The sequence below is a fragment of the Conger conger genome, chromosome 5, assembly GCF_963514075.1.
Source record: "Conger conger chromosome 5, fConCon1.1, whole genome shotgun sequence".
Taxonomy (NCBI): domain Eukaryota; kingdom Metazoa; phylum Chordata; class Actinopteri; order Anguilliformes; family Congridae; genus Conger; species Conger conger.
Window position 1 is genome coordinate 65256397 of NC_083764.1, and position 20841 is coordinate 65277237.

At 50.1% G+C, this 20841-nt stretch overlaps 1 protein-coding gene across 1 annotated transcript; it reads left to right on the forward strand.

Annotated features, from left to right (window-relative positions):
• Window positions 1-1783: 1783 nt before the first annotated feature.
• On the forward strand, window positions 1784-7010 carry LOC133128986 (midnolin-like). The gene is made up of 4 exons (XM_061242791.1): window positions 1784-2059; window positions 2452-2562; window positions 3523-3773; window positions 6169-7010. Exons 1-4 carry the CDS (start codon window positions 1842-1844, stop codon window positions 6423-6425), a joined length of 837 nt encoding a protein of 278 aa, XP_061098775.1. The 5' UTR covers window positions 1784-1841; the 3' UTR covers window positions 6426-7010.
• Window positions 7011-20841: the final 13831 nt, after the last annotated feature.

Genomic DNA, 20841 nt, shown 5'->3' on the forward strand with positions numbered 1-20841 from the left:
AGTGCAGCGGTGTGGGCGCTGACTTCCTGTGGGTATTTTTAACCTGGAAGTCGTGTGCGTTGTGCGTGTGCGCACAGTGACGGTGACAGCAGGTGTGTGCGTGTGGAGTGTGCGTGTGAGTGTGCGTGGTGAGTGTGCATGTGCACAGTGATCGTGACAACAGGTGTGTGTGTGTGCGTGTGTGCGTGTGTGCGTGTGTGCGTGTGTGCGTGTGTGCGTGTGTGCGTGTGTGCGTGTGTGCGTGTGTGCGTGTGTGTGTGTGTGTGTGTGTGTGTGTGCGTGGTGCGTGTGTGCGTGTGTGCGGTGGTGGTGCGTGTGGTGCGTGTGTGCGTGTGTGCGTGTGTGCGTGTGTGCGTGTGTGTGTGTGTGTGTGTGTGCGTGTGTGCGTGTGTGCGTGCGTGCGCGCACAGTGACGGTGACAGCAGGTGTGTGTGTGCGTGCGTGCGCATGCAGGGGCTGGGGTGGACAGGAAGCAGTGACCTCTGTGTCCACCCCCCCCCCCCCCCCCCTCCAAGCGTCTCCATGGACGCGGGAGTCACATGGCCTTTGGGAAAGGTGGGGGTGGGGTGGGGGTGGGTGTGCAGAATGCATTGGGCAAACAAAAGCCATTGTTCCCGGGGATTAGCCGCTGTGAGCGGCCGTGCCCCGCAGCAAAGCCCGCGGAGGGGAGGGGCTCTCGCAGCGCTGTGTCAGGTGGCGCACACCACCGCCGGGAACACGCAGCTTTGTCTGGCTGTGTGATTGGCTCTTCCTGGTGAGTCACCGAACGGACCCGACCGCGTATGAACGAGCAGAAACACAAAGGCACAGAACGGACCGTGATTACGCTTGTTCCTCTCGGTGCGCGACTGGGCGAGACTGTGAGGGTCTGGAAGGGAGGCCAGGTGAAGTGTGTGAGTGTGTGTGAGAGTGTGTCTCTGTGTGTGTGTGTGTCTGTGTGTGTGTGTCTGTGTGTGTGTGTCTGTGTGAGTGTGTGTGTGTCTCTGTGTGTGTCTCTGTGTGTGTCTCTGTGTGTGTCTCTGTGTGTGTCTCTGTGTGTGTGTCTGTGTGTGTGTCTGAGGGAGAGTGCACATTTTGTAAGATAACTCTGACGCACAGCTGAGGTGTGTTTTGGCCGAGCAAGGTCACCCCCCCCCCCCCCCCCAAACACTCTTATCCCCAAAAATAACCAGCTCTCAGAGCACACAGACGTCTCCCCCCCCCCCTCATACCCAGCTGGTGTTTGGTGACTCGCACACTAAACCTTGACAGACGGCTGATTGGTTCGGGAAGGAAGCCATAGCGACCAGGCTAATGCATCGCTGTGCCAAATCTCACGCCATCCCGTTTTATTTATTTTTAATTTTATTCTCTGAAGAGGGGGGGTTCTGGCATTCACACATGTTCCCGAGCGGTATGCATTATGACATCATAATGGTCATGGTCTCCCGGGAGACGATGCGCTCGTGATCAAGATCTCGGGCAGAGGGGTGGGGGGTGTGGGGGGTTGCTGATTGTGGGGGTACCCCACCACATTCTGTACTTAGCCGTCAATAATGCCTGCTTCAAGTTGTGTGTGTGTGTGTGTGTGTGTGTGCGTGCGTGCGTTGTCCAGCTGGAAACAGTGTTTCCTGCAAACCAAACATGGTTTTTACTTCTGTCACAGGTGTGAATGGGTAGTACAGGGATTAACCAACCACCTCTCTCTCTCTCTCTCTCTCTCCCTCTCTCTCTCTCTCTCTCTCTCTCTCTCTCTCTCTCTCTCCCTCTCTCCCTCCCTCTCCCTCCCTCCTGTCCTCAGGTCAGTGACTTCCTGTCGGGGCGGTCCCCGCTGACCGCTGGCTCTGCGCGTGGGCGATCACATGATGTTCATCCAGCTGCAGCTGGCGGCTCAGCAGCTGCACCACCGTCACCTGATCTCCCCCCCGCGCGCCCCCCCACTCCCACCGGGTCTCCACGGCAACGCCCGCCTGTCCCGCGCCCCCCGCCACCGCCCGCCCCGGCCCCACGCCTTCACCCCCAACTCCCCAACTCGCCCCCTGCCAACCGCAGCACCCCGCCCTCCTCCCCCTGTCCGGAGGTGAGCCCTCTTACCAGAGACGTTGCTTTGAGCCGTAATGGCCTCCCTCGCCCCTGTGTTTCAGTGCAGGAAGTCATTTCGGTTGTTCGGAGCCGTAATGGCTTCCCTCGCGGAAACACAGGCTGATAGAGAGGGAGGAGTGAGAAATGCCACAGTGTTTTGAGCCATAATGGCTTCCTTTGCTCAAACACCCACTGAGAGAGGAAGAGGGGACATGCTTATTTACCTTGATTAGATGCTGTATTACCTAGTGTGATGAGTCCTAACCCATCTCTCTCCCTCTCTCCCTCTCCCTCTCCCTCTCCCTCTCCCTCTCCCTCTCCCTCTCCCTCTCCCTCTCCCTCTCTCTCTCTCTCTCTCTCTCTCTCCCTCTCCCTCCCCGCCGCACGCAGAGTCCTGCCTCAGGCTCCGCCCCCTCCTCCCCGCCCTCCCGCCAAGCCCGGCGCCTTCATCGAGAGCTTCGTTAGCCACGCCCCCCGGCGTCTTCTCCGGAACCTTCTCAGGTGAGTCGCCCGTCTCTGCGTGGCGCTGCGAGGCTCCTGACGCCCGAGAGGGGGGGCGGGGTCGTGTGTCACGGCTGACTCCCGCTGTAGCCACAGTCACATCAGTGCAGCCGTTGGGCCCTTGAGCAAGGCCCTTAACCCTGCATCGCTCCAGGGGAGGATTGGCCCCTGCTTAATCTAATCAACTGGACGTTGCTTTGGATATGCTTTAAAATGCATCACTTAAATCACTGTAATATAAATGAGCATGTCTGCTTACTCAGTTTAACCTACCCTGTGTTTAAAAAAATAAAAATAAACTAAAATGCTTCAGTGCAAATCTCCAGCTGCTAAATGCCCAAATGTACATTTCTGCTCTCAATCTATAGTCAAGTCAAGTCAAGTCGACCTTATGTATTTGACATATTTAAAAACAATGATATTGACCAACGTGCTGTACGACTTCGGTAAATAATAACGCATAAACAAATAGAATTATGGATACAAAACCTTGCACAAGGACAATAAGGACAATACGTACACTACCTTGTGTGCTGGGATGTATGTTCATGGCCTTACGACCAATCGCATGTGAATTGTACCTTCTCTGACATGTCCATCGGTTGTTTTTTTTTTAAGATTTAATATTTATTAGGATCCCCATTAGCTGAGGCAAAACATCACCTCCTCTTACTAGGGTCCACACAAAACATAACTGCATGACAAGAGATGAGGCACTTACTGACAGAGCAACCACATAGAATAGCTTGTTCTATGACCTTGACACGCACGTTTTGGACAACGGCGTCTGCTTGATGTAGTGCGATGGGTAGGGTCTGACCTCCTGACCTTTGACCCCTGACCTCCCCGCAGGCACTCTGCACCCGAGCTGTCAGGACCGGACGGGCCGGCCCCCGGCGGGATGCCGGCACCATCCTGCACATTCTGAGCGACCTGCTGAGCGCCACCCGCCACTGCCAGGGTCTCCCAGCGTCCCTCGCTCAGCTGCGCTGCCCCGCGCCCGGCGCCCCCCTCCTCCCCGCCCCCCTCCCCCGTCGGGAGCGCCCCCCTGAGCCCCGGCGGCCTGCAGACACCGAGCCACAGCCACAACCACGGCCACAGCCACAACCACGGCCACAGCCACAACCAGAGCCACAGCCACAACCAGAGCCACAGCCACAACCAGAGCCAGAGCTACAGCCACAGCCACAACCAGGGGAGCAGGCCCGCCGGTGAGTCTATACAACAATCCCCATCCCCACCCCCAAACCAAGAACCTGCACCCACACCAAGAATGTAAATCCACACACACACACACACACACACACACACACCCCAAACTGGCAGCAGCAGCCCAAACACCCTGACCCAGCTGGACTCTGAGTCAGCTTTTCTTCACTCTCCAGTTTTTGAGGCCAAGATAAGGTGAGGGAGGGAGGGAGGAGAGCGGGATAGGGAGACGGAGGGAGGAGAGCGGGATAGGGAGACGGGAGGGAGGAGAGCGGGATAGGGAGACGGGAGGGAGGAGAGCGGGATAGAGAGACGGGAGGGAGGAGAGCGGGATAGGGAGACGGGAGGGAGGAGAGCGGGATAGGGAGACGGGAGGGAGGAGAGCGGGATAGGGAGACGGGAGGGAGGAGGTGAATTCCTGAAGCCTTTGTTTGTGTTGTCTGGCTCAGGGGGAGTGGAAACCCTCCAGGACGGGGTTGAGGTGGGTGGGGTGGGGTAGAGGTGGGTGGGGTGGGGTGGGGTTCCTGTAACTGGGGCCTGTTTATAATCCCCTGCCTCATCCATTCTCATGCGTTAAAATGTCTGCCTCAGGGCAGGAGGACTCTGTAGGTGGCTCTGACAGGCTCTGCGTTTCAGTCTCAGCCCCCTCCCCCAAGACCCCTCTGCTCAGCGCCGTGTGAGTGAGAGAGAGTGTGAGAGAGAGTGTGAGAGAGAGTGTGAGAGAGAGTGTGAGAGAGAGTGTGAGAGAGAGTGTGAGAGAGAGTGTGACAGAGTGTGAGAGAGAGAGTGTGAGAGAGAGAGTGTGAGAGAGAGAGTGTGAGAGAGAGAGTGTGAGAGAGAGTGTGTGAGAGAGAGAGTGAGAGAGTGTGAGAGAGAGAGTGTGAGAGAGAGTGTGTGAGAGAGAGTGTGTGAGAGAGAGAGTGAGAGAGTGTGAGAGAGAGAGTTTCATATAATCTCTCTGTCCTGGATGTTCAGCACCACTCTTTTCTACATTTTGGGGTGGCTCTTTTCCCAGAATGCTCTGGTTCTGGCAGAAATGACGTGTGCGCAGCTGAACGATAATCTCACAAACGTGCCTTGCTGAGGAAGTGTGTGTGTGTTTTATCAACTGTTCTATAGGCACTGTGACTCAGCGTGTGTGTGTGTGTGTGTGTGTTGGGTTTGTACATTCCGTCTGAGTGAGTCATGTCAGTGTTGGCAGCACGTGGGTTTGCCTTATCGCATGTCGGTCGTGAGTTGGCCGTATATGGCGTGGTCTTCCCAGGGGAACGCGTGTGACCTCCCTATAGGACACACAAGGACACACACGAGGGCGACTGGGTGGGGGGTGGGGTGATGGATGACTGCTCTCTCAGGATAGGATCCCTTCTGCTCCTCTTCAATGAGCTCCAGAGGGAGGGCAAGGACTGCCTCGCTTATGTACAGAGTGTGAGTGTGAGTGTGAGTGTGAGTGTGAGTGTGAGTGTGAGTGTGAGTGTGAGTGTGAGTGTGAGTGTGAGTGTGAGTGTGAGAGATGGGTCCATCTCCCATGAGCCTTTGCTTTGTCACCTCAAAAAATGAGTGTGAGTTACATGCAGCTAATGAAGGTTTCTCTGAAAAGCCTGTTCCATTCAGACCACGGGGGACGGGGTGCTGAGTCAGCGTTTTGATCAACTGCGATACGTTATCTGCAGTTTTCCCACAGCTCTATAAACACAGGACGGGGCGGGGCGGGGCGGGGCGGGGCGGGGCAGGGTGGGGAGGAAGAATCTGCTTGGCACAGCCAGACTCCAGACGGCCGCAAAACGTGACAAAATTCTCCTGACCTTCGACCCCTGATGACCACCAGGTGCACAGTTTAGAGAGTTCCGTGATCGGCCACGTGAACTCGCTGAACCGTGTTTGGCAGAAAACAAAATAACCAACCGACGAACTAAATAAAATTAACATTGGCACTTACTAGTGGATCAAAGTTATGGCTGTTTGCAGATTTGAATGTCACCATAGAGCAGAGGTCACCAACCCTGGTCCTGGAGAGCTACAGGGTGTGCTGGTTTTCGCTGTTACTCTGCACTTAATTTATCAATTAGAGCAGATGATTACACAGCTAACTCGCCTCACCTGGTTACCTGGGTCTCAACAGGGTGCTGATTTTAAGGTGAAAACAAAAACCAGCAGACCCAGTAGCTCTCCAGGACCAGGGTTGGTGACCTCTGCCACAGAGAGACTGTGAGGAGTCGTAACCTCTCGCCTGAACGCGCCTGAACGTGCCTGAACGTGCTCATTAGCGCCCGTGTCGTCCGCCCGTCTGGTCCCGCAGCCCGACCGCTGGAGTGATTGCACCCGGGCCGCAGTCTGAGGTGATTGTCTCCGGACGGAGTCCCTGACCCCTGACCCCTGACCCCTCTCTCCCCCCAGGCGAGGGCGTGCGGCAGACGGAGAACCGCGCGACGCGCTGCAAGCTGGAGCGGCTGCAGCTGCTGCTGGAGCAGAGGCGCCTGCGCAGACAGGCCCGTCGCCACGGCAACGCCCCCTACCGCTGGCCGGCCAATCGCGGCGCGGCGCGGGGCAGCCTGTCGAGCGGCTCCTCCTCCCCCCTGGACCTGGAGTACGACGACGCCGTGTGGATGCCCGACGTCTCGCCCGACCTGGGCTCCGAGTTCGTCATGGCTTAACGCCGCGGCCCCTCACATCCCCTCTCTCTCTGGGACCGGAGGAGGAGAGGAGGAGGAGGAAGGAGAGGAGAGGAGAGGAGGAGGAGGAGGAGGAGGAGGAAGGAGTCTGGACGGAGGGAACAGGGCGAGAAGGAAACGGGTGCGATGAATAAGCCTGCTACCCCTGACAACAGGCCACACCCCCCCAGCCCCTCCCCCTCCTCGCGACTCTCCATTGACCTTTGAACTTTACGCTGTCCTCTCTTTGTTTTTGTTATTATTTTTGTAATGGAGATATAACAGTGGGTTGTATTTCTCTTTTTTTTGTTTTTGGAGTGCGGTGGGGGAATTGAATGATTGAACTGAAACAGACATTGCTCTGGATCCTGACCACAGACTATGGGCTTCAGCGCTGGTTTTCTCTCGCTAAACACATCTACATGCTGGACTCAAACAGGACTGTGCATTCAGGACTGCAGCTGCTGTACCCGTGCATTCAGGAGTATAGCTATTGTATTTGGGGAAAGCGCCTCTTGTCGGCCACAGTCTACCCTTTACCTCCCAGACATGGGCTTTTTAGGTTTCTCTCCAATATGAATGAAATTGCTGAAGTTTTTTGTCTTTTTTTGTGGGGGGGGGGGGGGGGGGGTAATTATTGATAAAGAATCTAATATGTAGCAATGTTCACAAAGCATTCAGGTTCTGAAAAAAATGATGAAATGTTTTTTGCACATTTTCATGGTGGGGGGGCCTCCCCTTAGCCTTGGTGTGTGGGGGGGGGGGGGGGGGTAATGGTGTGTATTTGAGAATGTGGATGTGTGTGTGTGTGTGTGTGTGTGTGTTGAGTGACCTCCGTGGTGGAGGCTATAAATGGCTTAAATCAGTGAATGGAAAACTGAATAAATAACAAAGTGCTTTAGAAAACGATCTGTAGAATTGTGCGTTCTGATATAAATGAACGAAGATCTCATTTTTGGTTTTGTTTTGCTTCCTTGTCTGCCATTTTCAAAAAAGGAACATTGATCTTTGTTCTCCAATCAGCAGTTAGTTATTTCAGTCCATATGCTCATTCATGTAACAGAACACCCACATAACACACCCTGTTCCTCACCCTCTAAACCCAAACCCACCCACATAACACACCCTGACCCTCGCCCTTGATCCTTCCCAACCTGAAGCTTTTTCTACATGTGCTCCATTGGCCCTCTTCAGTTAGAGGGAGTGAGAGAAATCCAGTTAACCTGTGTGTGTGTGTGCGCCAGTGTGCCAGTGTGGGTGCCTTCATGCATGCTATTTTGAGTGTAATATTTTCACACATACACACACAGGGTCACACAGCCCCCCTACACACACACACACACACATACATAAACACACACACACCCACATACATACATATACACACACACACGCTCACACACACACACACACACACCCACATACATACACACACACACACACGCTCACACACACACACACACACACGCTCACACACACACACACACACACACCCACATACATACACACACACACACGCTCACACACACACACACACACACACACACACCCACATACATACACACACACACCCACATACATACACACACACACACGCTCACACACACACACACACCCACATACATACACACACACACACACACCCACATACATACACACACACACATACACATACACACACACACACACACCCACATACATACACACACACACATACACACACACACACACACACCACAGGGTCACACAGCCCACTCGCATCCAAAGGGAAGATGGAACTCTGGGATTGTTTTTCCTTACACACCTACAGGCTGTGTGTGTGTTTTGGAAGGAATTGGAAATAGACAGGAAGGCTAACTATCTTAACTGTCCTCTGCAAATGGGCACAGTTGTGCTGCTGGCAGGTCACAGGTCACAGGTCAGCTGGTCGTGTCGGGGCTTCAGGATCGTAACCTTCTGCCCGTAGTGGGGTTACACCTGGCACCCTACTGAAGAGACCAACCCAGATATGGCCACGATAAACATCAGCCCGCTATGGCGTCCTGATGGATTTGAGGAAGGGTTGAAATAGCACGGAGGGAGGGAGTGACTACTGGCGAGTGTCTTAAAAAAAAAAAAATTCCAAAAAACCAAAGGGTGAAAGGACCCATTTGTCACTCTGCAGGGACTGTAGTCCTTTATTAATAACAAATATACTCTCTAAAAGTAAATATAATCTTTCTGTGCCTCTCCTCCACGTCAAAATTCAACGTTGCGTGAAATGGCTGATCTCAATGTTTTCAAACTAGTTTTTGAGCAGAGTGGCCACGTTCTCTTTCTGACTAAAGAAAACTTAATGTAGTCCACCATTGGGGATAATTATTTAGACTGAATTAACTAATACAAAATGGCGAATCTTTTGGTTTCACTGGAAGGAGTGGCTCAGTTGCTGTCATTTCCTGTCATTTAAAATATCTATTAATGTAGATGTATAAAAATATTATTTTCTCAAGCGATGCATTTCAATGGGACATGATCACATTTGGTTAGGTGAGAAGTTTAAATGGGGGAGGGGAAACTGGCGGATGGAAGTGTGTGTTTTTCTTCGTGGTCTGTGTACCTGTTTGTGTCAGTCTGCTGCTTCTATTGAAGTTTCAGTGGAAAAACGTAAGGGCGTCGAAACGATCCAAAAATGGCCTGAAACCAGGATTTTGGAAATTCAGGTTTACATTACTGCTCAAAAACAAAAAAAGCCCTGTCTAATTCAGATATACGTGCAGTGAGCACTTTATTAGGTAGACCTGTACACCAGCTTGTTAATGATAATATTTAATTTGCCAATCATGTGGCAGCAACTGAATGGATAAAAGCATGCAGACGTGGTCAAGAGCTTCAGCTGTTGTTCAGACCAAATGTCAGAATGGGGAAAAGTCGCTAAAGAAAGAAAACTTGACGAAGATGCAGGGTGTGCTTGTTAACTCTTTTTTATTCTAAACCAGTGTTCTAGAACTGTTCATTGCTTTCAGTTACCAGTAAACTCGTCTATTCACACACACACACACACACACACACACACACACACACACTCATGAATGGCGGTAGGTTGCAAGGCACCAACCTGCTTGTCAGGAGCTAGGTGTCTTGCTCGGAGACACTTCAACACTTTGAGTTGAACCGGCAACCCTGCCGGGCGACCGCCCTTACCCCCTGAGCTAAAGTCGCCCAGTAGGGGTCATTACGTCAGCATTAGAATGCCACGTTGAGAACATTCTAGTCACGTAATTGTGACCTCACACCTCGAGGGGCTGAAGTCCATAGCTGGTCCTCTGTGGCTGTATTGGTAATGAGGCGGCCATCTTCCCACAGGTTGTTTTGCACAGCTATGCTAAGCAGCGTTGTTCCACGTTAGCTTCCAAATGACCCCACCGGCAGCCCGCTGGGATGCCCAACACCACACGTCGGGCCCAACACACTGATTTTCGCAACAGCCACTGAAAGGAAACTGAAAAAAATCCCACAGGGTGGTACAGAAATGTGCAGAAACCGTGAACGATATGTCCAACAGAAAATAAACTGCATCAAATGTCTTTTGGTGTTTATGATTTATTGTCCTCGTGTGGTTTCACTGAAGGGCATGTCCTGCTCTTGCCGCGAGCACAGAAAGACCTGCATTACAACCAGGCTGCTGCAGCCTACCGTGTGTGTGTGTGAACGCCGTCATGAACCCAGGGAAAGGGCTCTTACTGGATGTGAGGAGGTGACAGCCGTCTATGAAACCAGCACCAGAACCACACCACGGGGGACGCCATCTTGCTCTGCAGATTACAGCACCAGATTACAGTTTCCAGTGTGGTTCAGACGAAGCGTAGGCTCAAACGCTGCATTGTTGCAGAACTGAAAGTTAACAATAGGCTTTATTTGACCTTTATAGGGTTTGCCTTAACTGTGCTTGACGGATTTATGCAAGTGTTTTTTTCTTTCTTTCTGTAAACCCTGGTGTAAAATCCAACTATGACCAGTTTGAAATACCAGTTACCAGTTTGTTTTACCAGCTGAGGGGAGCAATTAAGCCTCCTTGATTTCAGGGTCAACTGAACCTCCCTTGTTTTTTTTATTTTGCTTGTATGATATGATAAGTTGAGAGCTGCCGTAGGCTACTTGAGCAAGCATATTTGAATAACCTACTTATCTATTTATTTTGTTTGTTTGTTTGTTTGTTTGTCTTTGGTAACTACACTATTTACTTGCCTGCGTGTCAACAATTTTGCGTTGGAATGACGCGGGGCTGTGGTCGCAGCGATGTTCGTTTCGATGTTAGAGGAAGTAAACGAACTCGGTTCCGCCTACACGCGCCCGCGCTCTCCTGGCCCCGCGCCAGCTCTGGCGACACGCTAAACCTTCCCGCTCGTTCAGTGACATAATATGCCGGTCGCCGGATCAGATACGCGTCTGTGCAGACGTATTCTAGATGTGTTTTCATCAGAGTGTGTGGCAGCTCAGGCTAGGTTTTGAAACCGCTGACTGACCAGTTCAGATCAGTTTCACAACCAGCTTGGCCATGCTGGTTGACCAGCTCATACCCAGCTAGACCAGTTTATGACCAGTATGGCCATGCTGGTTGACCAGCTCATACCCAGCTAGGTGGTCAAGATGGTCAGGCTGGCATAGCAGGACTTGAGAGCATGGTAGTGTCATTGTCTCCTCGGGACACATACTTGCTTTTCCAGAATAATTGCATCTTTAGTCCCATGATAAAGCAGCCACTATTTTAAACAATATTGTCTCTAAGAAATTCACAGGAAATTAAATTGCTCTCCAGGTGAACTCAATGTGTAGCTCAGAGACCCTCTTCTGAGGGGATTCTGGTCCGTTAGGACATGGTAGAGAGGGGCAGGCCTGTTGGAGATTCTTCAGTCGAGCTTGGTGTTTGCATGTCAGGGTACGCTTTCAGTTGAGTCTGTGAGTTTACATCACACTGGCACAAGCTCAGTTTTTCCCTTTTATTATTTTATCTTTTACTGTCACGCTGATGTGTCTGTGATTCAGTCGCAGGTAATATGCAGTAGTGCGTGTGTCGTGTAGATACCCTCGGATCCAAACTCCCGCTGTAGCTGCCACAGCAGCCCTGTCGCTTTAAGGTGGCCTACTTTCGATGCTGTTTAAATGTTGCGTTGCGTGTACAAATTCCTCGGCTTGGGCCGGGGGAGAGACGGAAACCGAGATGTTTTTATCTTGGCGTTCGCCCTGAAACCCCAGTCTCTTTCACACGTGCGTTGTTTTCTTTTTCTTTCTGGGAAACCCTCCACTCATTATAAAAAAAAAGCCCTTTTATGGTACTGTAAACACATCTCTGTGACAGTTCTGAATGAACACAGGAAGCCCTATCTGGCAGGAAGTCTGGGCGGTTGCTACGGTGACAAACTGAAACCGTTCTCGCTGAGATATAGCCTTGCCAACCGCTCATTCTCTCTGGTTTGAGACCAGCGCTGTCAGACTGGCCTACAAATGAGCAAAGAAGACTTAAGTGCCGAAATAGAACCGACAGCATCCTCGTTATCATCGATCTATTGCATTTGTTTTTAAGCGAGGCTGATATGTGAAATTTCACAGCGCAGTTGACGTGAATGAAAATTCCGTGTTTCCTGTCTCATGCAACTGGGAGATTCTCTGGCTGTCTCTTAATGTCAGTGTGTAAGAAAAGCATATGTTCACGTTGCCACAGTAGTACATGTAGCCTACACTGTACATACCGTAAACAAAAATAAATATATTTAAGATAATAACAATAACTTGTTTGTAAAGCATTTTTCGAGCATACAGTGCAAAGTGCTTTACAGCAGTGAAAATCAAACACCATAAAAATAGACACAATGCCATAAGAGACAACACATTACGTAAGATCAAATACCAATATGAAATCCATACATTATATAAAATAAAACATTTAAATTACCATGGTATAAATGAATAAAAAGACTTAAATTCAATGTAATTCTCCCCAGAAAAACTCCCTGAGGAGAAAGAAAACGGAGGGGATCTATAGAGGGATGCCCTTTTAGTCTACATTCTTGAGTACAGATGTATTAGCTATTATCTTTGCTATTGCTTTCTCTGTTGATACTAGATAATCTGCCACAATGCACAATGTATTCCCTTTCTCTCTCTCTCTCCCCCCTCTCTCTTTCTCTCTCTCTCTCCACCTCTCTCTTTCTCCCCCTCTCTCTTTCTCTCCCTCTCTCTTTCTCTCTCTTTCCCTCTCTCTCTCTCTCTCCCCCTCTCTTTCTCTCCCTCTCTCTCTCTTTCTCCCCCTCTCTCTTTCTCTCCCTCTCTCTCTCTCTTTCTCCCCGTCTCTCTTTCTCTCCCTCTCTCTTTCTCTCTCTTTCCCTCTCTCTCTCTCTCTCTCTCTCTCTCTCTCTCTCCCCCTCTCTTTCTCTCCCTCTCTCTCTCCCTCTCTCTCTCTCTCTCTCTCCCCCTCTCTCTCTCACTCTCTCTCTCACTCTCTCTCTCGCTTTCTCTGCTAAAGGTGCAGCTGTCATTTACTTCTCCACCTGTTTGGAACAATCATTCCTTTATTTTAAAAAAAGAAAGGGAAAATGTTGGTATTGAGCCCCACTGGATTTGAGCCCCACCGGTCTCGTCAGCACAAACTGAGACGCGTTCCCTCCCGAGAGGAGAACACCGCTGGCACGGTGTAACCGTGATCATCCTTCGCCGAGTTGACATTTCACATTGGTTCACAGCCTGGCCTTTGGATGGTGTGTGTGTTCTGAGAAAACAGACGTCGGGCGGGAGAGGTGTCATTTTAGCTGCGGTCGAAGGCTTGTTCCATTTCGTTCGTCTTTCGGAGAGGCGGTGTTGAACAGGAGCCACGCCGAGTTCGTCCATTTGTGACGCTCACCCCGTTCTTCACGGTGAAGGTGTGAGACTCTAAAAGCTCAGTTTGGTCATCTGAAAACAGCGTTACCAGGGCCCAGGGATCCCCCCCCCCCCCCCGCTACAAATGCTGAAACCAGGCAGGACTGCCCCAGGCTGAGACTGGCTGACTGATGCGCCCCTGCTTCTGACGGTCCCCCCAATCACCCCCCCAAGCCTCACCTTGAGCTGCCCCCCCCCCCCCCCAAAAGCCTCCTGCTGAACAACACCCTCCTGCTGAACAACACCCTCCTGCAGAAGAGTTCTGTTATCCCCACCCTCAGAGATCGCTGTCTGACTGTTACTAGCAATAATAATTTGTTATTTAGCTGACTCTTCTTTTCCAGAGTGACTTACAGTTGATTCGACTAAGCTGTTGTTAAAATGGCCCCCTGTGAATCTACAGCAGGGCCGGGCTGTGATTGGCTGCGGGCTTGCAGGCGTGTGGGAAGAGGGCAGGAGTGGGGGGGTGGGGCCAGCATCACAATGAAATGGACTGTAAAAACACAGTGGTTTCAGAAATTTATATTTAATACATTTGCAAAAAAATGTTTTCACATTGTCTTTATGGGTTATTGGGTGTAGATTGATATTATCCATTAAAAAATATATATATATCCATTTAAATTTACACACAATAAAGTGTGCAAAAAAGGGAAGGGGTCTGAAGCCAGTGTAGCGGAACATCCGCGTTAAACATCAGAATGAAAAACAGCTCAGAAGAGAAGAAGAAGAAGAGGAGAAAACGGGAACGAGGCGAAGAAACCGAAAGCGGTTTCACTCGCGTGTGAGTGAAACCGCGCAGTTCCTCCGAGAGACCTGTTCAGTTTCAGTCTTATCAGCTTCACCATCTCTACCGTCATCATTTCTGGTAAAAAAAAAAAAAAAACAACAAAAAAACAAAAAAACTAACTCTCTGTTTATCGCTTAAGTAAATACGCACACGAGCTCTGCTGTAAACGTCAGCGCCTCGTGAGCACGAGAACGGACCTACCTCATCGGCCTACTTTCGCTGCATGCGTATGTACGCTGACGCTGCAGAAACCGAGAAATAAATCAATACCAAGCGTTGGAGTCCTTATATTTACTTATTACATTTCAAGTTTAGCCAATGGAATAAGCATTTCACGAGCAAACAGTAACTTAAAGGAAGCTAATATTTTCTACTTGAGAGAAAGACAACAAGATCTTATTGCAAGACTGAAAACGAGAGAGACTTTGGTTAATTTTTCTGTGGGGGTGTTGGGGAAGGGGGGGGGGGTATCCGGTTCTTTAAGAAGACCAGCTTCAGCGTGTAATGCATGGTGGCGTCCCCCCCAGGACCCCCGCTCGGCCGCTGGCAGGTGTCTGGGGGTGTTCACGGGCTGCCCTGAGCAGGGTCACTTTCTCTCTCTTTATTCAATTCATTTCTTCAAGCCGACACGGAGAGACATTGCGAGAGATACTGTCCCAGCCCCCCTTCCTATGTATCCCAGAGTGCTTTACTTCATTTCACTCATTTATTTTCAGAGGGAGATTCATTGAGAGTTGCACGATGTCTTCTCTTTCACAAGGATGCCCTGGGAGAAAATTCCAGAGAGAATTTCCCCCAAGTCCCGTGAGGTGCAGGACGCCAGCGGTGACCGGGCCACGGCAGGAAGTGGCATGACACGGGTGTGGTGCCCCCTGACGAGCTCTCCCACTTCACTTCCTGTCGCGGCGGGTGATTGACGGCTGGTGCTCAGTCAGCTGGTCGACAAGCCTCAGCGGGTGCCGTGGTAACGACACCCCCCCACCACCCTCACCCCCCAAACAGAGAGAGAGAGAGAGAGAGAGACAGCTTGCCATAAACCAAGGGACAACCAGTGAGTATAATATATAAAAGTATATTGTCATGCCAATAAAGAAAAAACTGAATTTTAATTTGAGGGAGAGACAGAGAGAGAGAGAGAGGAACCCAAAACAGGAAAGAGGGAATTGAGAGAGGGCAGAAAAAAGTGGAGAAAGCGGATGAGAGGAAGAAAGCGATAGAGAGAAAGAGAACAGTAGAGGTTCTGTACACCAGCACATAACTGTTGTGACTAAACATTACATTATAGCTGACGCTTTTATCCACATCAACTTTCAGTTGATTAGACTAAGCATGGGGACAATCTCCACTGGAGCAATGCGGGGTTAAGGGCCTTGCTCAAGGGCCCTTACAACAGCTGTGTGGATCTTATCAAGGCTATACCGGGGCTTGAACCACCGACCTTCCAGGTCCCAGGCCACAGGCTGCCCCGTTGTTGTCGTGTTTGAGAACATTCTAGAAGGAGAGGCCTTGTCTGTGCTCCCCCACCCCAATAGCAGAGAGGAGTACAACTGGGCTTTCCAAAAAGAGCAGGGAGGACTGCTTTAATTGAATAAAAGATGCTGGGATACAGAGTACATCCATGACACACAGCTGACTGAGTGTATCACCCCATTGGTTAATGACAGGGGTCCCCAGCCCTGGTCCTGGAGAGCCACAGGGTCTGCTGGGGTCCCCAGCCCTGGTCCTGGAGAGCCACAGGGTCTGCTGGGGTCCCCAGCCCTGGTCCTGGAGAGCCACAGGGTCTGCTGGGGTCCCCAGCCCTGGTCCTGGAGAGCCACAGGGTCTGCTGGGGTCCCCAGCCCTGGTCCTGGAGAGCCACAGGGTCTGCTGGGGTCCCCAGCCCTGGTCCTGGAGAGCCACAGGGTCTGCTGGGGTCCCCAGCCCTGGTCCTGGAGAGCCACAGGGTCTGCTGGAGTTCACTGTGACTCTGCACTTACTGGATTCAATTAGAGCTGTTGATTCCACAGCTAGCTCGCCTCACCTGGTTACCTGGGTGTCAACAGGGCGCTAATGTTAAGGTGAAAACAGAAACCAGCAGACCCAGTCGCTCTCCAGGACCGGAGCTGGAAGCCACTGGGTCATGGAACGTGGAGATTTGAGGACGTTTTTATTTTCGAGAACGTTTCTGAACATTTCTTCATTCCTCCTCTTCCACGGAATACCTCTTCTCCGTCTCCGCCCGGCATCTGGGAGTCTTTCTCCGCTGTCCTTGTCAAGACTTTCAATCAATTCCCTCTGCAGAGCATTGCTCATTGTGACAGTTTGTTTTGGAAAACTGTGCCATCACTAATGCCTGTTGATTGATTGATCGATTGGTTGGTTGCTTGATTGATTAAAAGTCTTTAGGTAAGGCAGAGATGAAAGCAGTTTTCAGGTTGTTTTTTTTTTTTGGTTTGTAAAAAATCAGTAGCGAAGCTCTCAATTCATGTTTGCTCAGCTCAGTCACATAACCGCCCACCCCCACCCCCACCTGCAACCAGCCCCACCCCTCACACCCTGGGTGTTTTTGCCAGCCAATGACATGTCCATTATTGATCAGATCAATATGAGATCAATCCTTAAACCCTGTCAATTTGCCCCACCCCTTCTATCGACATCACAATGGCTTATTTTTCCCCCTACTCCATTTTCCCTGTCCCTTCTGTCGACATCACAATGGATGTTATTCCATTTGCCCCGCCCCTTCTGTTGACATCACAATGGGTGTTATTCCATTTGCCCCGCCCCTTCTGTTGACATCCCAATGGGTGTTATTCCATTTGCCCCGCCCCTTCTGTTGGCATCACAATGGTGGAGTGGAACTACCCACCCCATCCAGATGCAGTATACGCAATCTGGCCCTCTTCTGTAGAAATGACCTGACCGACCTGCTCTGAGGACCACTGCTGCCCCTGTCGCCCCGCCCCATGACCCAGGGAACCTCTCGGGCACTCACAGTGCTCCATCTGAACGCAGAAGGCCTGCCTCCTGCCCGAGACATCCCACCTCAATAACACCACTCAATAAAGATGTGACATTTAAAACAGATAATGAACCATCCCTGGTCAGCACTATCATAATTTTCTTTATCATAATGATGATATGATAAAATAAAATAAAAAAAATTGTAGAAGCAAAAAAGAAAAGCTGGGCCATTTCAGAAACGGGATATAAAACTGCAATATATACACAAATAAAATGCATAATTAAAATGTTGTAATGCTTCCTAATATGTGGTTTCATATGCGCGTTATTGCCACCCAATTCCATATATCTTCGTTTAAAAGGATGGTGTTGTGTAATATAGTCATGAAATTGTGAAGAAAGAGTCGCCGTATTCGCAACGTCTTCCTGCGTCCGGGCAGAGCACGTGCCCTGCGGCGCGGCGGCCCTGTGAATGCCACCCGCGGCTTCTCGCGAAGGGAAGCGGTGACGTCGACGTTGCGCAACCGCGCGTCCTCCTTCCTTGGGCGAAAAAAAAATCGCCCGTGCGGCAGGGGCGGGCGCGAGAGAACGACGCCCGTCAGGGCCGCGCGGTTGCGCTATGCTGTTGCGTCCACTGCTCGTAAAGCAAGGCGTTGCTGGCTCGGAGCAGACCGATAACGGTCAACAGGTTTTTAAAAAAAAACTTGTCTTTTATAGCAAAGCCAGGGCCACATGTGGTTATTTATATTTGCGTTGGTTATTTAGTCTGACCTGTGCCAGGTGCTGTCAAAGCCATGTATGAGGACCTTGTGACTGTGAACAGCAAGTTACCCGCAGAAATACACTCAAAACCCAGCGTCTGGCAACACAAAACAACCATTCTGTAACTGTAATAACACTCCTCTTTAAAGTGGTGTGTGTGTGTTTGTAACACAAAAAACCACTCATGACATCAGACTGACACATTTATCAGATCAACCTGCCCTAAGGGTTTCTTATCTGCGACTGACAAGCTGAAGTCAGTTTCTGTATTTATGACTTTTCTCTTTTTTTTGTTTGTTGTGCTGACGGTAAGGGGAGGCTTTCAGGCAGAGCTCGGCTCTGTAATTAAGATCTCATCCTGATAGCGCCGGCAGTCAATCATTCACCTCCATCTGCCCCAGTGAGAGACTGAGACACCTCCATTTGCCCCAGTGAGAGACTGAGACACCTCCATCTGCCCCAGTGAGAGACGGTAACACCTCCATCTGCCCCAGTGAGAGACTGAGACACCTCCATCTGCCCCAGTGAGAGACTGAGACACCTCCATCTGCCCCAGTCAGAGACTGAGACACCTCCATCTGTCCCAGTGAGAGACGGTAACACCTCCATCTGCCCCAGTGAGAGACTGAGACACCTCCATCTGCCCCAGTGAGAGACTGAGACACCTCCATCTGCCCCAGTGAGAGACTGAGACACCTCCATCTGCCCCAGTGAGAGACTGAGACACCTCCATCTGCCCCAGCTTTTGAATTCACCACACTGGGGAGGGCAGTACAGTTCCCATGATGCACTGCGTCTCTCCTAGGGTTAGTGGTTAGGGTTAGGAATAGGTTAGTAAGAAATCTTTCTTTCCCAAATTGTCCCATATTAGGGCCCCTTGGGAAAGAAAAGTTTGCACTGGCCATTCAGAGTACTGAAGCCTTTAAGTAGGAAGAATTTGATCCTTGTTGTGTTCGTGTTTTATGTGCATTTGTTCAGTACTCTTGGAAATAGAGTGCTATTTTTCAGAATCCAGGGTTTCTCTAGTCTGCGTCTCTCCTTTGGTGTAGGGTCAGGGTCAGTGTTAGGGTTAGTGGTTAGGGTTAGGGTTAGTGGATAGTGGTCAGGGTTAGGGTTAGTGGTTAGGGTTTGGCTGTTTGTTACATTTCCTTTTGTACAGCAGGGTATCTTATTATTATCTATCGTGGTATGAGCTGGACATCATGATAGTTTTCAAATGTGTGCATTTGTGTTTGTGCATGTCGATGTCAGTGACTCTGCATTTGAGTTTGTGCATGTCTCTGTTAGCATTTGTGTTTGTGTGTATGTGTGGAAGTTATTATTGTTGTTTTGTTCTCCATATTGCCCTCGCTGTGCATGTCGTTGCATTTTTGTGTTTTTTTGTCTTTTGTCTGTGCGTTTCTCCTGTCATTAAGGAGGGGAAAATGTACGTTGGAAATGACGAATGAAAACGGTGACGTCTTTCGGTCTGACGTATGGGGTCCTGCTTCAGTAGCACCGGTAACGTGGCTACAGTTGCCTGGCAACGCTGTTGATGCATCCAGAGGAGAGGGAGGGTGAGGCAGAGAGAAGAAGAATCCCTGTTTGTTTGTTTTGTTTATTTATTTATTTATTTATTTATTTGTTTGTTTATGGTTTTTAACGTGTGCCCTTCCATTTCCCTTTCTGTTTTGGGGCTCTGGTTGCTTCTCTACCTGTGTGTGTGTGTGTGTGTGTCAATCATCCGGCTGTTGCCATGGTATTTCCCACGAACCCCTGGGGTTCCCACAGTCTGCTCCTCGCTGTGGTGCGATGCAAACACACGCCTGTCACACGGGGGGGGGGGGGTCGCCCCTAATGCCAACACACGCAATAACACTTAAGATCTTCTCTCCAGTTGAAAATATCAGCTTGTTACTGTTTCCTTGAAATGCTCAGACAACATTGGCTGTCTCAACGTCATCGGCAACGTTTTTGTCTTAAAAATGTAAAAGAAATAAGTCTCCATATAAATACTAAAATACTAGTTGTATGTATACTATATACTATATATCTATATACTACTGTTGTATGTATGTGTGTGTGTGTGTGTGTGTGCGCATGTGTGTGTGTGTGTGTGTGTGTGAGTCTGCGTGTGTATGAGAGAGAGAGTGTGTGTGTGTATTTGTGCGTTTTCTGCATATGTGTGTGTGTGTGTGTGTGTGTGTGTGTGTGTTTTCAAAAATGCACTTGTGAGTGGAAGCATTGTTCCTGACAGGCTGACACACATCTGGTTCATGCCACAGGAGGACGGTGTGTCTGAGGAGCTCCTGCATGAACAGACCCGCTGACACTGTGACCTTCCACAAGGGCTGTTTACAAACACAGCTGAGAACCGGCCGTCTGGAAAACTGGCAAGACAAACTCCGGCGTGAGAAACCCCACAGAGGCTCACAGCATAAAATACCAGACCCTCTTTCCCAAAGGTCAGCGAAACGTGTTTTCACACAACAATTCTCCAGACCGTCAGACGGGTACTGGGGATCCGCAGAGAGAGGGAGTCGTGCTAACGCCGTGCTAACGCCGTGCTAACGCCGTGCTAATGCCGTGCCATTGATGAAGGGATTTATTTGTGATTTAATTGACCAGAACTCTTTCCATATCTGAGGACAAATACAAGCCTTCCTTGTTACTAAAGTTACTAAAGTATTGGTTGTATCCTGCAGACTCCAGGCTGTGCGCAATAACACCCTGATTATCTAAGACCTTTAGTACACACAAAACCAATAGCATGACCAATGAGTCATTATTCTAGTTCTCTTTCATCATTGTGATATTAGTTTTGCACGTGCTAAGGGTCTTAGCTGCACATTAAGGGCCTGGTTTATTAAGTTTAATAAAACCTTTTAGCAAACGCAAAACCAATGAATGGTCTGGGTATTTGCTTAAAATACAGGCCACCAGCTGTTTCAAAACATAGCTTGAGCTGGTCAAACCATGTTGAGTAAGAGTGGGAGAGACAGATAGAGAGAGAGAAAGAGAGGGGGAGAGAGGGTGTGGAGAGAGGGAGAG

Excerpts from the sequence above, each read along its gene's own strand:
- LOC133128986 (XM_061242791.1), top strand. The coding sequence starts at position 1,842 with ATGATGTTCATCCAGCTGCAGCTGGCGGCTCAGCAGCTGCACCACCGT. Across the intron at positions 2,563-3,522 it reads CTTCTCCGGAACCTTCTCAG|GGTCTCCCAGCGTCCCTCGC; the intron begins GTGAGTCGCCCG and ends CGCCACTGCCAG. Across the intron at positions 3,774-6,168 it reads CCAGGGGAGCAGGCCCGCCG|GCGAGGGCGTGCGGCAGACG; the intron begins GTGAGTCTATAC and ends CTCTCCCCCCAG.